Source organism: Camelus dromedarius, chromosome 3, assembly GCF_036321535.1.
Source record: "Camelus dromedarius isolate mCamDro1 chromosome 3, mCamDro1.pat, whole genome shotgun sequence".
NCBI classification, from domain to species: Eukaryota; Metazoa; Chordata; class Mammalia; order Artiodactyla; family Camelidae; genus Camelus; species Camelus dromedarius.
The window spans coordinates 108894869-108915743 of NC_087438.1; the positions used below are offsets into that span (position 1 = coordinate 108894869).

Consider the following 20875-nt stretch of genomic DNA (forward strand, 5'->3'; position numbering starts at 1 on the left):
CAAGAAATATCAATGCTATCCACTCCCCACACCCTGAATTCAGTCTGGAACTTTTCACTGATGAGATCTAGAGACTTAGGAATTAAAAGGCACCTTTGAGCTTAGTTTCTCCAATGACTTATTTTTTTCCAGCTGGGAAAAACGAGGCCTGGAGAAGGAATGGGATTTGCCCACATCACATGTGAGCGTTGGAATAAGAGTCAGAACTGTGTTCTCAGACTTCCCGCCCCTGCAGACAGACTGCCATATAAATCACTGTTAACAACCAGGCCTTAATCCTTAACCATCCTATACCTTAAGTCTCAATACCCAAAATGTAGACTCAATACCCAACATGACGGTTGCTTTCAGAGAATGACTAGGACTACCAGACAAATAAGGGATTACTGAAAAAAATTATTTATTCTTATGATCTCTTTGAGCACAGAAACTATGTCTCTTTCATTACTGTTTCCCTAGCACCTAGCAAAATAAAGGTTTATTGTATATATATTTTTGAATATCTACATGTATAACACACTGAGCTAGCTTCTTTAGCACCATAAATGGTGAGTATTTACTTTGAGCAAGGCACTTTTAAGAACTCTCTGTGTATTAACACACTACATCCTCACAGATATCCTACATTATCTCTACCTCATAGAGAAACTGGAGGCACAGAGAGGTTAAGCAACTTGCTGAAAACCACACAGACAGTAAGAGATAGCAGAGCTGAGACTTTAAGATCTGCTAAAGCACAAATCCAGTCTTGAAGAAATTTAAGATTTAGGATGGGAGGTAAGATAAACACATTTAAAAACAAACAAAAAATGCAACCTATGATAATTTTATGAAAATATATTGGCACAAGATTAAGTCAATAAAGTAGAGTGCTAAAGAATACATACAGTTAACTTTAAGGAGATAAGATAATATATCTGCTTATCTTTAAAATATATCCGCTTATCTAAAAAAGAAACACAGGACGGCTACTCCAGAAAACAAGAACATTTGATACCTAAAAGTAGAGGAGAGAATGGAGTGGATGGGAAATGAAAGGGAGCGACACTCCTCTGAGTATGTTTTTGTAAGTTCAGACTTTTGAAAACATGTTAATACTCTGCATATTCAAAAATTAAATTAAATTAACATGAGGAGACAGCAAACAAATCATAAACTTTTTGTGTAGGTTGCCTTTATAGTAGTATGGGCAAAGCAATGAAACCACTTCAGATGCATCACAGGACTGAGGAAATTAGGAAATGTGCTAACGTTGTCAGGAGACAGGGTCTTTACTGTGGAAGACAGATGCAAATGTATAAATGAAGAAAGGCAAGGAAGAATCTTATAGGGATGGACTAAAGTTGGAGTTATCAGTGTGAACTCATGAACTCTAAAATATGTATGTGAGCATATATGTATACACACACATAGTTAAATGTATACACATATAGGTGTATATGTGTGTACTGAATATATTTCTTAGCTCTGTCAACAGAGCCTAGAAGCAACGACACCCCAGAAGCAATGAGCACACCTAGCATCCAGGCTTTGGCCTATAATAACAAAAGGGAACCGTGGCTCCTTGAAGAAATGGTTGATTCCAGGGGTGGAGTATGGAAAGTAAAAGGTCTTGTTAAGCCAGAAAGTAAAGAAATACTCAAAAACTAAGGGGGGCATGTCACATAAGAGTCAACTTGAAGGACAATTTGAATGTCAAAATAATTAAGGACAGTAATGAATTACAAATCAAAGGGGAATAAATAGAAATCCATGAGATCATATTAATAACAAACAGACAGAAATAAGTGGAGAAGGGAGAGCTCTTAATTACAACTAGAATGCCGAGAGCCAACTGGTAAATGTGGAGCACATACTGGAGTTGAAATAAAGCATCATTTTGCAGCCATCACGGTAAAGACTGGTGCAGCAAGAATCATGAATAGTTGCTAAATCTAGGATGCTGAATTATGATGAGGAGCAGGATATCTGTATGGTCTTAAAATGTCTCCCCACAGAAAGCTCATTAGTAACACAGAAAGAAAATGTTAACTATACAGTGAGAAATCAGATAACACATCACCAATAAGGGGCAGACAGACACCAGGTGCCTCTAGATGTGAAATGCTGTGCAGGATACATCACTTATGAGATCTTTTGGTTGAGAATGCATAATCTGACTTTAATCAGACAACCCTCAAATGAGGAGTACTCTATTTTTATAAAGAGGAAAGAGGTTTGTATTTCTCAAAAACATCAGTATCATAAAAGAGAAAGAAAAGCTTACGAACTATTCCAGATTAAAACATATTAAAAGTACATGACAACTAAATACAATTCATGATCATGTATTGGCTCCAATATTAAAGGAAAAAGTCTGATACGAAGGACATTATCAGGTCAATTGACAAAACTGGAATGTGGACAACAGATTAAATAAAAGTATGGTATCAATGTTAAATTTACTGCAGTTGATAACTACTGCAGTTATCAAAGGGAATATCCGTATTCTTAGGAGATACATATTGAAATATTTAAGCGTAAACAGATACAATGTTTACAATTTACTCTCAAAAACAGTCTCCATAATAGTAATTTGTGTGTGTTTGTGTTTGTGTATGAGGGGAAGTGGGGAAAGAAGGGATAGGAAGAGGCAAAGAGAGAACAAATGGGCAAGCACAAATAATGATGCAAATGAAGTAAAATGTTAACAATATGTACATCTGTATAAAACATATATGAATGCTATTTGTACTGTTTTTGCAACTTTTCTCTAAGTTTGATATTATTTCCCAAAAAAACCCTACAATACAAGGTAGAAAGTGCTGTAGTTAAAGAGCTATAGATGAGATGAGGGAGACGAGCTGCTGAGGCACAGCTCTGAGAGGCTTCCTTGGAGAATGGGCATGGGAGAGCAGAGTAACATCCCTCAAGCATCGTACCTTTACCCTGAGGTACTGAGGAGGAGACTGTGACGACTATACAAGAGCTATCCGCTCTTCCTGGCCAGGAGGCGATGTGTGCTTGCTGCTAACTAATCCTGAGATGTTTCTCAAGATTAGGAGGAGGCTGCAGAAGCAGCAAGCAGCCTAAGACCCAAAGAATAGGTGTGCCGTGAACTGGCACTGGCATACATGCTATGTGGGAAATGCTCTGGAAACAGTCTCTCCCAACCCACTCTGAGTTTTGACTGAAATCCCTCCATGTTCCAGATGTGTGAAGACAGCTCAGGCATCACCACCAAAGACCCAGGCCTAAGCCATGGAGTCTCTCCTTTCCATAAGCTAAACAGTCATTATCTGAGTCACTGGGTTCAAGAAAATGGCAACTTCCAGTTATCTAAAGACAGGAGACACATCCCTCAGAGCCCTGAGAACAGTGAAACCTCAATAGAGAACAGGTCCATTGGTATCATGATGGCTGGTGAGCACCGCCAACTTTAACTGACCAACGCTCTGGTCTAATTTAAGCTTTCAGATAAGCAAAGCATTCCAAATGAAAACAGGTGAGGATGGCAGATGTGTTGGGGGACAGGAGGCGGCAGGGTGCAGTGTGAATTTAGCACACTATGCTACCGAAGCAAGAGGCAGACAGGAGGTGTGGAACTCAGAATATACCCTAGATTCTGGTGACATCCTTGCCAAGATTTTAAAATCTTACATTCTTTATCCACTAGATCCATGTAAGTAAAAAACTGAAAATCACCAAGACAGAATAACTTACCCTGGCAAGTTTCTCTGGTTTGGAGGAGACATGCAGCTGGGAAAATAGCTCTGTTATCTCTTTGGCAAAGTCTTCATCCCCTAAAAAAACAAGTCCCATGTAAAACACCACAGAAAGACTGATGAGTATTATTTCGGGGGTTTGGGGAGAAAAGGAACGATAGTAGCAGCAGTAGTAGTAATAACAGCAGAAGCAAATTATACCAGCAAGGTGTTTTTCAGTGCTCACAGAATTCTTTTACATATATCGTATTACATTGATGAGTTCTTTCAACAGGCTTGTAAAAAAAGAAAAGTGTCATTATCCCATTTTAGAGATGAAGAAACTAGGGCTTTAAGAGGTTAATTTATTTCCCAAAAATCTCATAACAAATTAAGAGTCAAACCTTCACCTTCCCACCCCTCGTCCATAGCCTGTGCTGTTCATGTTACACCCTAGAAGTATGAATGGGGAATAGATGAAGGCAGAGTACTAAGCAGGTACTACATGTGTGCTTCCAAGGAAGTGGAATTTAAACAGGGCATAAAAATTGAGTACAAGTTAGCCAGGAGAATGGGAAGAGTCTCAGGCAGAGAAAACAAGTACAAAGATCCAGAGGTGAAAGAAAGCACGACAAGAAATTTAATAAGGTTGGGAGTGTCCTAATGGAACAAAGAGAAGAGGGGTAGAATGAAGCTAGGAAAGTAAGTAGGATTCAGGTAATAAGGGGCATTATAAAGCATGATGAGGAATTCAAACTTCTTATTAAGGGGGCAAGGAGCCACTGAATGATTTTAAACAGAGCAGATAAGTCCAATTTAAATTTTAGAAAGATCACGTTGGCTCCTGAGTGGGAATGGATTATAAGGGGAACAAGAAGAGAGGCTGAGAAAATAATCCAGGATCCAGTAAGAATAATAGTGGATAAGAAGAAAGGAAGAGGAAAAGGATTTCAGAATGCTGCAGGGTGAGGAAGCTACTGGAATAAGTTTGATGAGAAATGATGGGGAACAGGGAATACCTATACTTGAGAAATATACAAGCTAATAGGTGAGTCAAGATCAAACGCAATCAACACATCCAAACAAATGACAGGAAATGCTCTCCTTTCCTCTCTACTCATCCAAATCCTATCCAGTCTCCTCTTTGAGGCCCAGCCCCAGTCCTCCCTTTGCCCGAGAACGCAAGAGAACTCATACACAGAAATCTCCCAGCACTTAGAACCTACGTGAGTATTTCTTAGTCAGAGATTCATGGTTACCAGGGTAAATTACTACTGCATCACACCTGCTTTCTTTCCAAAATCCTTAGGAAAAAAAATCTATCTTGGTTCTTCTCTATCTATCCTTTTGTCCTCTTTTGGCATTCAAGGCAGGGAATTCAGATGGTTTAGTGATCCCAGGTATAACATGGTTTGGGAAAAGCTGACCTCACTAAATGACACAATTGTGACCTACACAATTCATCTAAACAACTCCTAACCATATCCTACTGTCTAAAATCTGACTCTGAGGCTGGCATTCGGTTTTCCCAGCTAAGCTCTAAATTATTTGGGAGCAAGGGATAAATCTGAATTCAACTGGGATGCAAGCACGTCAAGGGGTTCACAAAATAATACAATGGAGTGCAGGAAGAAAAAAATGAAACTTTTATTTACATTTATCTCATTCTTTAAGAAATTCTTTCTTATGGTATACTTCAGAATGTAATAGTGTTTTATTATGATATACATGTACATAATTTATACACACTGAATTATATACATATTAGGTCTAAGTGCTCAAAAAACTTTTACTCCTAAGGGTTGATCAAAAAACTGTCTGCCATTTGCATTACGTATGGACCTGGAGGGTATTATGCTTAGTGAAGTAAGTCAGACAGAGAAAGACAAATACTGTATGTTATCACTTGTACATGGAATCCAAAAAATAAAACGAACAGATGAATATTTTAAACATAAAGTAAAATAAAATGCAGGGGAGGGTGGAATGGAGATCCTTGTCATGTACTCCCCACAGGCCTGAGCATAAAAAGTTATTGCATTAGAATAAAAGTATGTAAAGATGGAAGGAAGGCAGGGTTAGTGCTTCAGAGGGACTCAGGAGAGAAGCTAGTGTCTCAAGCAGGAACTCTCCTTCCAAAATGAAGGGATCAGGCATATGAGATAGAGTGGCAAGAGCTAAGAATGCTGATAGAAAATGAAGATAACCAACATCCCCAGAATCAGGTTCTGTGGTTTTTCTCTCCCTTTTGCTACTAACACTTTTTTTTTTTTTAACAGCTTTGTTGAGATACAATTAAATACCAATGCTAGTGTTGCACTCTCAACCAAAAGCACTGGGAAGGACTACTGGGAAGGGTGGCATGCAATCCAGTGTCAATGCAGAGTCCTGATCTCTGGCAAACAGGTAGGAAGGGAAATATCACAGACACAAATCCGTCTATTTAGAAACTCCCTTAGAGTCCTCTGAATGGTATTTAAAGAGCAGGATTTCTGATTCCTATGCAAAGCCAGATGTTGACTAAACAAATATTCTTAATGGCACTATGTACAAATAAGTTAAGCTAAGTTCATAAATAACTGGGGATTTCCACACCAGGGCTTGGTTAGGAACAACAGAGCAGCTTCAGCAAATCAAAATTTATGGGTTTCCTGCTAAGTGAGACTTTTAAAAGGCATATCTTTATTCATTTACTTATGCCATCCTAATAATGAAAATAATAGCCACCATCTGTTGAGTGTTTACTATGAGCCACACATTAAACATAATACTTCATTCAGTCCTTGTAATAACCTGAAAGAAATCAGCATCTTCTACTTACAGGTCACGAAACTGAAGCTCAGTGTTAAGGAACTTCCCCAAGTCATACAGTAAATGTCAGATCCTGATTTTGAACCCAGATCTAACTTCAAAACCCATCCTTTTATCCACCATGCTTACTGCCTTCTCAATACCCCAAGACATCTTTAAAACTTATATTCCAGAACCATTTCATATAAGGACTCTTTATATAGAATAAGATGTCATTTAGCAAGATACTAATTGGAAGATTGGTTCAAGAAGATGTGGCGTGCATATATACACACACACACACACACAATGGAATATTACTCAGCCATAAAAAATGAAATACTACCATTTGCAGCAACATGGATAGACCCAGAGAATACTATGTTAAGTGAAGTAAGTCAGACAGAGAACGACAAATATTATAAGATATCATTTACATATGGAATCTAAAAATTAATACAAATGAAACTATATACAAAATAAAAACAGATTCACAGACATAGAAAACAAACTTACAGTCTTACAGTCCCCAAGGGGAAGGAGAGGGAGGGATAAATTAGGAGTATAGGATTAACAGATACAAACTACTATATATAAAATAGATAAGCATCAAGGATTTATGTATAGCACAGGGAATTATGTTATATCTTATAATAACTTATAATGAAAAATAATCTGAAATATACATATATATATAAAACTGAATCACTCTGCTGTGCACCTGAAACTAACACAGTATTGTAAATCAACTATACTTCAATTTAAAAAAAAGGTAAAATCAGGCTAATGTAATTGGAGAGAAAATAACTTATTTCAAGGACAAGACACTGCATATAACTAGTACATCCCTTCCACTCAGATGCTGGATTTTCATATTACCTTTTTTCTCTTCCTCTTCTTCCTCACAGAACTCTCCTAGGGAAAATGCTTCTCTGAGTTGCTCCAATTCAAGTTTTAGAGTCTCTAAGTCTTCTCCACTTAGAGAATTAAGAATAGATTTCACCTAAATTGATATAAAATAACAACAAAAATTGTGGGAGTATGAGAAAAAGAAAAACATTCTCAAATGGAGAAGAGGCTATAGATCAAACTAAAATTAAAATTATGAGCTCACAAGCTCTTCTTTAAGAATCTTAACACAAGAGGGTGGTCACTATAGAAAGGCAGGGAGAATTTGTTCTTCCAAAAATAATATAAGCCAGAAATGTCTGGAAATTATTAGCTTAAAAATGGCTTAGAAATTAGGGGAAAATGAAATAGATTTGAATCAACTAACAGGTAACTGTATCCAAACTGGCAGCTTAAGCCAAAGAAACAAAAAAGAAGAAAAGTCCAAGGTGAAGAAAAAATAGCAGATGTGATATTAAGATCTCTTCATTAAACTGTCCATTTTCATTTTAATTTAGAGAAATAACACTTGACTCATTCTAATTCTAGTAATTAGTTCAAACGTTATTATTTTTGCTTGTTTTGGTATAGTATTTTCAGAGTCTCAAGCCTCTATCTGACATACGTTCACAAAAAGAAAAGAAACTATGCAAAGCATAGTGTTCCTTTGCTTAAAGACTATCTCAGTTGAAATTTTTCGTTTGGAGTTACCTTTATTTCACTTTCTCGGGAAAGCATCTCCAGAGCTTCTAGATGTGAAAGGCCCTGAAATTCATCAAAGAGTAGCCCATAATGAGTTTTCCTGTCTGTTTCCATGGTAACCTCATTGGAGGTCCACAGCTCTTCTTTCTCCTTCGCCTCTCGTAAAACCTGAAAGAGAGATGAAGGTATCACACTGCAACAAGTAATGAGAGCTTAAGGGTGAGTTTTAAAAGCTGAGGGAAGCAAAACTGAAATGGTTCACACTGCCCTTTCATTCTTGGAATTGTGATTCAAATCTGATAGGGTTGAAACATTAATCTAAAGAGCATGGCATCTTATAGTGCACTGACAAGAGGCTCCTGCAGAAAGGAAAGACTAGGAAAAACAGAACTGGGCATTTTATAAGCATCAGAGCCCTCATTGTGCACCCTCTAGTGCACAAACAAACTTAATTAAAAAGAAAAAAATCACTGAAAAATCCTCAAAAGAAAATACTAATGAGGTCCCAATTTACCACAGGCAAAAATACAGATCAAAACAGAAACAGGAAGTAAACAAAGAAAGGAAGGCAAATAGTACCTGAGACAGTGTAGAAGTCCGGTTCATCAGACCCTTGGTTCTTTTAAATCCAGGATCCCCCTCTGCTATTACGTCCATTGTCTTTTTCCCAATGAATTCTAAGGCATCCAAACCCCCACTGATAACGCTCTTTCCCTAGGAAACACATACAACCTCATTACAATAACACTGAAAAAAGACCCTGCGTGTTTTGATTACATAAAATAGTGGCTAGCAATACCAACCACTAGCAAGAATGCAGAGCAACTGAAACAATCATATACTGCCTGTGGGAATGTAAAGCAGTATAAGCACTTTGAATAACTATCAGCAACTGCTATAGCTGAACAACACGAGTATCTTATGACCCAGCAACTCCACACATGGATACTTACGCAACAGAAATTGTACAGAGGTTCACCAAAAGACATACAAGAATTGCTCATAGCAGCACTATTGTAAAAGCTAAAAGGTGGAAACTGCCTCAATAGTCAACAACTCTTGAATGAATAAATGTGCCATAGTCATACAAGGGAATACAACAAAGAAAATGGAATATACCACATAAGCTACACCACAGATAAATCATACAAACATGATGAGTGAAAGAAGCTAGCTACAACAAAATACATACTGTATGATACTGTTTATCCAAAATTTATTCAGCAGGCAAAATTAATCTATGATAGCAGAAGACAGGATTGTGGTTATCTCAGCGGGCAAGAGAGGGAGGCACAGATAACTGGGAGAGGGCACAGGGGAGACACCCGACATACCACCATGTCATTTCTTAGTCTCAATGTGTTCATGTCATGAAAATTCAAACTGAACACTTACGATTTAACACTTCTATATATTGGCTATACTTAAATAAAAAGTTAAAATTAAGAAATACTAGCTATCTATCCTCACATAGGAAAGATACTAAGCTTCCTATATAATCCTTTAAAAAATGTTTCTTATCACCTAAAGTTTTATAAGTATTTATCATAAACATCACATTTCCCTCTGGCTTAAAAGATACAACTATGAGAAAAATATTTTTCTAAAGCAGAGAAGTTCTTCTAGGGCCACCAAACTAAGAATTCCTCGTCCATAAAATATTACGTACGTTGCCTGTTACTCTTCATGCCCTGCTCCCTCCTTTACTTCTTGTAAGAAAGTTTTCAAGTAACTCTCACTCTACCCCTAAGGTCAAAGTGAGTGATCCTCAGCAATTTGGATTCCCATAAGAGTAATTAGTACCCATGACTTTTCAAGAAAAACAGAAAGAAAGAGACAAAAACTCATTACAATCATGGAAGGAAGCACCTTGCACTTTTTACTCACTGTGCTCTGAACAGCGGTAGAGATGGTGGAGAATACCCCAAATGGCCCACTCATGGGGGAGGAGTTTTCATTCTGTTTGGCATTTGTCTCTCCTATAGGAGGGAATGGATGTGTAAATATGAAAAGACAGTCTATAAGCAGTTTTGCTTTATTAGCATCTATGTGAATTTTAAAAATTAGATCCTGCTTCCCACACACAAGGCCTTAGTGTTTTTTGTTTATTGTTTTAAACCACTGCCTATTTTAAAATGAAAGTTAAGGTAGTTTTCTTTCATTTTCACTTCAAAAATAAAATCTAGTCTTGTGAACAAATTACCTATATATACAACAAACCATACATACTATGTGATTCCATTTATATGATCTTCTGCACAAGGTAAAACCATAGGGTCAGAAAACAGTTCAGTGGTTGCCAAGACCTGAGAACAGGTGGAGAGGAGTGACTACAAAGGGGCATGAGGGGATTTTGGGGGTGGGGGTAATGAAAATATTCTTGAATCTTGATTGTCTATACAGATACAGGAAATATTCTATATCTGTATAATCACAATAGACTGTGATTATACAGCATAACAAACAGGTCTGTATGTTTGTCAAAATACATAATACTATATACAGCTGGCCCTCCATTCCATCAATGTGGAACCTGCAGATAGAGGGCCAACTATATTATGCCATTTTACATAAAGGACCTGAGCATCTGAGGATTTTGGTATCCAAGGGGGGCTCCTGGAACCAATCCCCCACAAATACTGTGGGATGAATGTACCTAAAAATAGTCAACTTAATGTAAATTTTAACTCAACAAATCTGACTTTTTAAAATCCAGCCTATTTTAAATTTTATCCTAGAAAATTATGCTTCTTCATAGGAATCTGACATCAAAGATTAAAAAAAAAAATCTGTTCTATTTTACTAACACTGAAATCTCTTATAGGAGATCAAAAAATAATCTATTATAGGGAGGACTTCGGCTTCCAACTATGATGGATTATCTGGTATCTGATTACCCTTCTATCATCTAGAAAAGTGGACAAAATATAAGAAACAATTGTCTTCAGACACTAGACAACATACCATACAAGACTATGGTTCAGGTGAGAAGAGAAACAAAGGGAACTCTTATGATTGGCTTGCTTTCCAGAACACAACACAGGGAAGGGAAACCCAAGAAGAGCATGGCAGTCTAACTAAGTGGAAAAGACAGAGACTGGACTCCACGGAAGCTGAAGCATCTGAAATTTGCAGGTCACAGTATAGGCAAACCTCATTTTACCGCGCTTCACTTTACTGTGCTCCACAGATACTGCATTTTTACAAACTGAAGGTTTGCACAACCCTCCCTTGTCAGATGATGGTTAGTATCTTCTAGCAATGAAGCATTTTTTAATTAAGGTATATAAGTTTTTTTAGACATGATGCTACTGCACACTTAATAGGCTAAAATATAGTATAAACATAACTTTTACATGCACTGGGAAGCCAAAAAATTCGTGTGACTTGCTTTATTGCAATATTTGCTTTACTGTAGTGGTCTGGAACTGAACCCACAGTATCTCCAAGGTCTGCCTGTACTGAAGAGGAGGAAGCTATGGAGGTAAAGAATTCTACACAGGTGTTCCCTTGAGTCTTTGACTGAATATTAAGCTGCTCATGCTTTGGAAGATTCCACGCTACTGGGCAAAGAACTACCATAGAGCTATGAACCAAAGAATGCCCAAAGCTCATTCTAGATTGAGAGACATCTGACTTTCAACCAATTAAGCAGACAGATCTAGTTAAACACCTGGAAACTAGGCAGAGACCCTATAAGGGTCAGAGGCTTAGTAGTAGAGCTAAACTAGCACCTAAGAGGAAAGGCAACTCTAGTTACCCTAAAGAGCTTAAAAACAAGCCTTAAAAAGATCAGTCTAAGTTACAAATATCTTAGCTGTCTGCCAAACAAAACTGACACCCTTTAAAAGATAACAAAATTCACTCAATAATGTAACATTCCTAACGTCCAGCAACCAATTAAAGGAATGAAAAATGTGATCTATAACCAAGAAAAAAAATTGGCCAATACAAACAGATTCAAATGACAGAGATGATAGTATTAGCAGGCAAGGACACTAAAATATGTACATAAGGAGATGAGAAATGGAAGACAGAAAAAAGAAATAAATGCAATTTCTAGAGTTGAAAAATACACCTGATATTTAAAAGTCACTGAATGGACTTAACAGCATAGACACAGCAGAAGAAAAGATCAATAAACCTGAAGACACAACAAAAACTATCCAAACCGAAGTACAGAGAATAAAGGGTTAAAAAAATTAACCAAACCTCAGTGACCATGGGACAACACCAAGCTGTCTAAGTCACGTGTAACTGGAGTACCAAGGGGAAAAAGCGAGGTGCAGAAAAATCATATGAAGAAACAACAGCTGAACATTTTCCAAAGTTGACTAAATCCCATAAATCCACAAAGTACAATGTCTATCCAGCAGAATAAATACAAAGAAAACTATATCATAATCAACATTGCTGAAAAGCAGTGATAATGAGAACTTATAAAAGCAGCCGGAGAAAAGAAGCATTACATACAGAGGCACAAATGGGTAAGAATATAACTGACTTTCAAACAGAAAGAATGCAAGCCAGAACAAAATGAAATGATACTTTAAAAGTGATAAAAGGGGGAGAAAATTGTCACCCTAGAATCTATATCCAAGAAAATATCCTCAAAAATGAAAATAAAGACATTTTCAAACAAAATTTGAGAATATTCATGGTCAGCAGACATGCACTGACAAAAAATATTAAAAGAAAATTTTAAAGCTGAAGGAAAATGTTATTAGTTGAAACTTAGATCTACACAAAATAGTGAGTATCAGAAATGGTAATTATGTGAATAAGCATAAAAGACTTCCCCCTCCCACACACTTTCTAACATTCATGGGGTAGAAATAGGGAAAAGTTCTGGCCCTTCATATCTGGAAGTTTTGCATCTGTGGATTCAACCAACAATGAATCAAAAATATCTGGAGGGAGAAACCTTCCATAAAGTTCCAAAAAGCAAAACTTGACCAGGGAAGGTGGCAGAGTGAGTGCTCAGTGGTAGAGTGCACAACCCTAGCATGCACAAGGTCCTTGGTTCAATCCCCAGTACCTCTGTTTAAACAAACAAACAAACCTAAATTAACCTAAATAAACCTCCCCGCCTTAAAAAAAAAAAAAAAACTTGAATTTGCCACATGCAGGCAACCACTTACATAGAGTTTACATTGTATTTACATAGCATTTACATTGTGTTATATTAGGTAGTAGAAGCAATCTAGAGATGATTTAAAGTATACAGGAGGATCAAATACTATGCCATTTAATATAAAAGATTGAGCATCCATGTAGTTTGTGTGTATAGGGGGTGGGGGTGGGGGTCCTGGACCCAATTTCTCCTGGATACCGAGGGACCACTGTATACCAAAATGTTATTTCTGGATGGAATCAGAAGATTTTTCACTTATTTATAGCTTTCCATTTTTTTGACTAAGTTTTCTTATAATGAGCATTATTTTCAAAATGCGAAAAAGTGATTTTTTGCTTTGAAAAACAAAGATCTCCATGACAGATATCCCACTTTTCAGGCATATTTCTCCATCCATCCCTACACAAATCCTGGGCTTCTCTCTTCCCCAAATATCTCATGCCTTCTTACATTTTCTTAATTCATGCTGTTCCCTTCACCTCAAAATCCCTGCACCACAGCTTCTCCACCTGTTTAAAAACATATCCATTCTCAAGATCTAACTCAAATTTTTCTCTCATGAAAACATAAATTAATTGCTCAAAGTTCCTACAGTCCTTTGCTTGAACTTCACACTTGACTTCACCTGATTGGTACTCTGGTTAGTTCTTTCAACAATGAAAAACAGAGGGCAGGTAGTCTATGTCTAATTCATTTCCAAGTTCTTCCAACACCAAGCACTGTGCTTTACCCCAGAGAGGCAGTTTCCCCTTAATTTATTTTTCATTTCACTTGATCACTGAGGTATAGACTTTGCTTTATTCACCGATGTCTCCTGCACTTAGAATAGTGTCTGGCACTGAATGGACACACAATAAAATTTTGGTGAATGAATTAATCTGTTGGACTGAGTTTAGAAAAATAATTTTCCTACAACATCTTTGAGGTCTAAATTCAGAGACAATGCTTAATTACACTAAGAAGAAAACGAGAATTTGATGTAAACACAAGCACAGAACATGCTTTATTCCTCAACCCACTAATGTATTCATTTGACATTTTCCTCCAGTTATACAAATAGCAAAGTACTGTAGTGCTCATAAGCGTAACAGAACAAAGATAGAACACTCGAAGGTTAAGCCCTCAACAAATACTGCTGTGTAGTACCAGTCTGAGTCTTGGTCCATACCATTCCTTTCTTTGTATTCCCTCTATTACTGGTCTTTCCTGTTATCATCAAGTAGAGTCAAACATAGTCTTTAGATCAACACTCCATCCCTGCTCCATTCTTAAAAGATGTTAAGACGATTTCCATTGGTGGCCTCTGCTTACCTCAAAGCTCTGAAAAGACACATCCCTGCTACAACATCTCAGCAGAGAGATTAACTCCCTCCTTAGGAACTTTAGAAGATGAAAGGAGTTTATTATTTAAGTTTATTCCATTCTAATTTTAGAAAGTTATCTTTCTTATAATCCTTTAAAAACTTTATTAAACTAAAATCTAAATGCATGTAACTTAAAGAGTGGTACTAGTTCTCTCCTCAGAATAAGTGTAAGCCGCAAATAAACCACCTTCTTATCCATGGTAGTCTTCAGAGACATGAAAAGAACCAACATATCCTCCCCATCTTCATTCCCCAGACTTCCAGCTTCAGTATCCATGATGCCCTCAACTTTCTTTTATAAAACTTTAGCCCTGGGTATTTCACTTTCTAGCTCACTCTTTCCATCAATATTCATTCGAGTTTTTCAATGCTCTTCTGGGGCACTGAAACACGGCTTGTGTGGTGGACAACTTTTAGGTCTTGGGGAAGTCACTGCTGTTTACTACCCAAGGCCACTTCTCCCCTTTTCCTTACCTTATAAGCCTACCTCCTGCCATGGAGGTTTATGATAATGCCCAAAACTCGCTCTCCTGGCATCTCCTGCTGCTACAGCATGAACATGAAACCCTGTTCTAGCCAATGGAATCTGAGAAATATGCTGGGAGCTACTGGGAAAACTTTTCCTCTCTTTAAAGGAAAGAGATACATGAAGAGAAATGACACTTTCCATCCACTTAATTTATGACTTTGATCACAGTTACATTAGAACACTATACTTAGAACTGTGGTATTATCTGGCAACCATAAAAAGACAACAGCAACAAAAAAATACTGTAGAGAAGCCAGTGCAGAACTCTGACACCAAAGAGCCACAAAACTAACTCTGGAATAGCCTACTTCTGGAGTTCTTTAAAATGAGTAAAAAAAAACTCACTTTTAATCACATACTCTGTTACTTGAAGCCACAGCATCTGATGCAGGTGACACTAAGAACAGTGTCCTCAAGTCATATACACAGTCCTCTGCAGTCACACTATATAATAGGATCTTGTCTCCTGGCCATTGCTGACACATGGACACGTGACCCAAGTTTAGGCTGAGTTAATTCTCTGCTCTGGGAATTTAGAAATGGAAATAAATGATGCCAATAAGTCTCTGATGGATACTTACACCAGGACTCACTATAGAGCTGAAGTGGGGGACAATAAGCAGAGAAAGTCAGGAGGCTCTGAGAGGAGAATAATACAGATGAGCAGAGAGAAGCAAGAATGGGAGACAATAAAGTCCCTGAGGGATGGAGAAAGCAAACTCAGGCCCTAAAAAGCTTTCTATTTTCTGGTCCCAGCCCTCTTGATCCCTGGGCATAACTCTTCCCTTTTTGGCTTAAGTGAGAGTAGGATTCTACTTGATCAAAGCAGGCCTCCAGAATTAAACTTCACCTTCACAATAATCCAAACACAAAAATACACCCCCAAAACTAACACATTAAAATATTTTTTTCATGTCACAATAGATTCAAGTTTAGTTAACCCTTACTGGGCTCTCACTCAACTGTGCTAAGCACAATGCTGGGCAATTTTTACATTCCACGTTCATAGCTTTATTTATTTATTGTTTACAACAGTCCTTTGAGATATAAAATACGATCCCATTTCATAGATGAGGAAAGCGAAGTGAAGAGACATCTGAGTGGTTAAAGGACATAGACCTCTGTCAGCCAAAGATTCTAAATCCCCTATCTCACCAGTCCCATGATGCCCTGAATATCAGACATTCAATAAGTATCTACTGAAAAATGAGCTTAACTTTTCCATCAATCTATAACTTGGTCCTAACACTTTCATATACTGACCTGTTGCATACTGAACTTCAGTTGAAATTTCACTGGGACTAGGGATTCCAAGGGAAGTCTCTGCCTTCTCAATGACATTTGAAATACCTTGTCCTAATGAGAATAACAACATTTTTATATTTGAATATCATTTGCTACTACTTACCAAAAGTGAAGAAACAAATCAAAAATCAAATCTGCAGATTTTAAAGTTCATGACAGCCACAAGACATGTTATTTTAACCATATATAACTAATCTTTGGGAGTGTACCCTTATCCAAAAAAAAAAAAAGAAAAGATTATCACCAAAGAATATTTTTATATTAACAATTTCTAAATATCAATCTTCTAATGAGAAAATGCTACAAACTCTAGTGGCAGTATAAAGTCACTGATCATTATAATGCATTCTCAAACTATAAAGGCTTTGAGTAAGTATGGAAGAGAAAAGATTAACAAAGTGATTTTTAACACAAATCTGTAGCAAAATACACACAAAAATTAATGACTGATGTCCTTACCTACTGTGGCTACTGTGGCTGAGGCTGAAGAGAGTAAGGACTTGCCCCAACTGCCCCAATAGCCCCATCCAGTCTGGGGTACATCTTTTGAAACAGTCTCCTATTTTCCCCCGTAGCCAGAAAAACAAAAGGCAAAGGAAAAATAAAAATTAGAGGAAAACAAAGAGTGTACATACAAGGTAAATAATTACTGACCAAAAAAATATGTGAACAAATACGTATTTGTTTGGCTAAAGAAAGGTACTGCTTGACTGACAGACATATGTTACCTGCATGTATATAAGCATCACATAGCAAAGGCAATTACTCATAAAAGCATTTACAGAACTGACAAAATTGTGTTTTCTGGTTATAAAAGGAAAGAAATAGAAACAACTGCAAGTTGATATTGATTCCAAATTCCTTTTAACCCTGATACTTTTCAATCTCAATGTTTTAACAGATTCTCTACCGTGCCTGCAGCCTGTGATGCCTGAACAGAAGGAATTTCTGGAGTCTCGAGGTCACTGGGAGGTTTGGAATCTGGTCTTCTCCGAGTAGAAGCTACAGGTTCTGATTTACTCTCTGGCTTGGTACTTTTGTCAACAGACTCAAAATTCTTGGCTGGCTCACAGTTCTCATCTTCAACGGTGGGGGCTGCTTCAGTTACCACTGGAGTCTCAATATCATCTTTATCCGACATGATTAGGTCATTGCCTGGTAAAATAAAAGCCCCCCACCAAAAAAATTAATAATGCAGGTTTTTTTGGTGTAAGTTATTTGTTTAAACTTTTTTAGATCATCGTAGATTCACATGCAGGTTTAAGAAATAATACAGAGCCCTAATATACTCTTTACTCAGTTTCCACAAGGTAACCATTTGTGCAACTATAGTGCATCACAACTAGGATATGGATAAAATCCAACCTTATTCAGATTTCAGGAGTTTTACATGCACTCATTTGTGCTTGTGTAATTAGTTCTATGAAATTTTACCACATGCAGATTCATGTGACCATTACTACAATCAGGATACAGAACAATTCAATTACAAAGATCCCTTGTGTTATATATTTTTAGACACATTCCACCTTCCTCCTAAACCCATAGCAACCACTGATATTCTCCATCTATATAATTTTGTAATTTCAAGATGTTGTATAAATGCAATCATACAGCATGTAACCTTTTGAGATTAACTTTTTTCAGTTAGCATTAAGTTCCTCAAGATCCACCCAAGTTGTTTTGGTTATCAGTAGTTTCTCCCTTTTTATTGCTGACTAGTGTTCTTTGGTGTGGATGTATCTCAGCTGTTTAACCATTTACGTGCTGAAGGATGTCTGGGCTGTTTCTAGTTTAGGGCTACTACAAATGAAATGGCTGTGAACATTCCTACAGAGGGTTTTATGGGAATATAAATTCTCATTTCCCTGAAATAAATGACCACAGTGCAATTGACAGAACTTGTTTAATTTTATAAGAAACTGCCATACTCTTTTCCAAAGTAGCTGTACCATTTTACATTCCCACCAGCAATGTACGAGTGATCAAGTTTTTCTTCATTTTTATAAGCATTTGGCAGTGTTATTTTTTTATGTGAACTACTGTAATAGGTGTGTTAGGATATCTTACTATGGCTTTAAGGTGCTTTAAGGTGCATTTCTCTGGCTATGGCTAGATGGTTATAGCTATCTATAATTGCTAATGATTTTGAACATCTTTTCATGTGCTTATTTGTCATCTGTATGTTCTCTTCAGGGAAATAGCTATTTGGATATTTTGCTCATTTTCTAATTGAAATTTTTTTTAACTGTTGAGTCTTGAGAGCTCTTTTTACATTCTAGATTCAAGTCCTTTGTCAAATATGTGGTGTAAATATTTTATCCCAGTTTGTAGCTTATCTTTTTATCCTCTTCAAAGGGTTTTCCACAGAGCGAAAGTTTTTAATTTCAATGAGGTCCAATTTATCAACTTTTCCTTTAATTGACTATCATTTAAAGAAACATATTAGTCATGAATCATTCCTACTTCAATTTTTCAAAGAGAAAATTATGAAATTTAAGCTATGAGAATAAGACTGACATCAGACCAGCTTGTGAATAGCAATGTTAACCAATTCAATTCTTTCCAGAAGTACAGCTCTTTGGCAATTAAAGCCAAGATACTACTGGTGTTTTTACAAAGAGCAGATGCTGGTTTCCAGGATAACCAAATATTGCTGGGAAGAAATAAATACATCTCACACATACATACATACATACATACATATATACACATGCCCATCCAGACTATGGGTATGTATAAGCACATATTCTGTACCATATACTAAGTGCAGAATTAGACCCAATCCATCACAACGTTTCTAACCTACTAGAAGAGAGAGACATATTAACAACTAAGGCAGCCTGGAAGTAGGACTATAATTGAGGTACACACAAAATGTTAAAAGAACAGAGAGGAAGGAAAAGTCTAGATCAGGAAATAACATTTATGGACTTTAAATATCTGAAATGAGCATATAATAGTGACCACAAACTGGAATTCTGAGTCCAAATTTAGCCTACAGATGTTTTTATTTGGGCTGTAGAGTGTTTAAACTTTTTTTAAAAAACTAATTGCTAACATTTAAAAATCAGACTTCATATACACATATAACTTCCAATTTCTCTTGTAAAATTGAAAGATCTGGCAACACTGGGCCCACATTCAACTTGGTAATAACTAGCTCATGCCAAATAGTTGCTGGGATCTTTTAGACAGGGTAGTGTTCTGTAGTTCCCCATAGTCTCCACCTAAATCCACCTGCCTTATTTATGTCACCTGATTAGCCCCTGTGGGCATCTGAGCTTGCAACACCTGCTTTAAAGGGCTCTTAGAATTTTGACATATGAAGATGCCAATGAGAAAACTGAAGGGTGTGGCAACATGTGGGAAAACTCAAAGGTCTGAGGTTTGACAGCATGGAATACGGACAGACACGAGGAGTAATTAAAATGGCAAGGAGAATAATGAGGCATAAGGCTAGAAAAGTGGGTTTATATAACACCATGGATCCTAGACCATACGGTGTATGATATACATACATTATACATTTCCAAAACACATAGAAAAAAACAATCTAGATACAACTACCCATTGACATACAAATCAACTCCGATGTACTCACTTATTTACTCGCAAACATTTTTTGAGTACCTATTACATACCAAGCTCTGGCGATTGAGAACTAATTTAAGACAATTTCCTCGCCATTTACTATAGAGGCCTAATAAGAAAGATTACACAATTCTTACACAAAGTTCAGTACATGTTTTGTGTAGTTGAATAAATACGCGCTTTTTAAAAAAATAACTTCTCGCTCTCCTTATGCTGTCTCCAAGTTACAAGCTACCATCATCATCGTAAGTTATACATAATATAATAAATAATAATATAAAGGGCTCTGGAATTAAACTGACTTTCTCCCAATTCCGTACTGCCGAGATTGTGGGAAGTTAGTTCACCTATCTGCGTCTCCGTTTCCCCATCTGGAAAATGCGGTAATGCCTACTTGCCAGAGGTCCTAAAAAGACGAAACGACACGGTGGATGTGAGGGGTTTGAAACTGAGCCAGGCACATAACCGCTCACGAGTATCAGCTGCTGTTGGTATGAAGTGGTCGTTCGTTTCGTTACTCTCGTTATTAATAAAACGGTATGTCTCCACACAAAGAAAATCCACTCTCCCTTCTTTCCAATTACACGAACAGGTGCCAAAGGGGAAATCTGGTGTAAACGCGCGCTCCTAAGTTTCTGACGCTGACGGCGACAAGAATTCCTCACACAAGCGTAGCACTTCAATAACCAAAGCTGCTTCCGTAGCCTCAGCGTCCACCGCGAGGCGCCCGCCGCCCAGCCCGGGGCAACTGCCTCCCCTTCCTCGGCGACCCCTGGACCCCGCACCCAGCCCGCCTCCTCAGGGGAAGCCCCTCGTCCAACCGGCCGCCACCCTCACCGCCGCCACAGCCGCCGAGAAGCCGCTCCTATTGCCCCGGAAGTCCTCC

The 20875-nt window shown here is 37.4% G+C and overlaps 1 protein-coding gene across 6 annotated transcripts in view; it reads right to left on the reverse strand.

Annotated features, from left to right (window-relative positions):
- FAM114A2 (family with sequence similarity 114 member A2) overlaps positions 1-20875 on the reverse strand; it is a 33747-nt gene extending 12872 nt beyond the window's left edge. For 2 of the 6 annotated variants that reach the window (XM_064484478.1, XM_064484473.1), the window contains exons 1-9: positions 20827-20875; positions 17306-17550; positions 16855-16954; positions 16354-16446; positions 9951-10042; positions 8643-8777; positions 8073-8231; positions 7353-7476; positions 3703-3782 (exon numbers count right to left, since the gene is read on the reverse strand). In XM_064484478.1, the coding sequence (XP_064340548.1) occupies positions 3703-3782; positions 7353-7476; positions 8073-8231; positions 8643-8777; positions 9951-10042; positions 16354-16446; positions 16855-16954; positions 17306-17536 (1014 nt within the window). In that variant the 5' untranslated portion in view covers positions 17537-17550; positions 20827-20875. The other 4 variants (XM_064484475.1, XM_064484474.1, XM_064484476.1 and 1 more) reach the window with 4 other exon arrangements.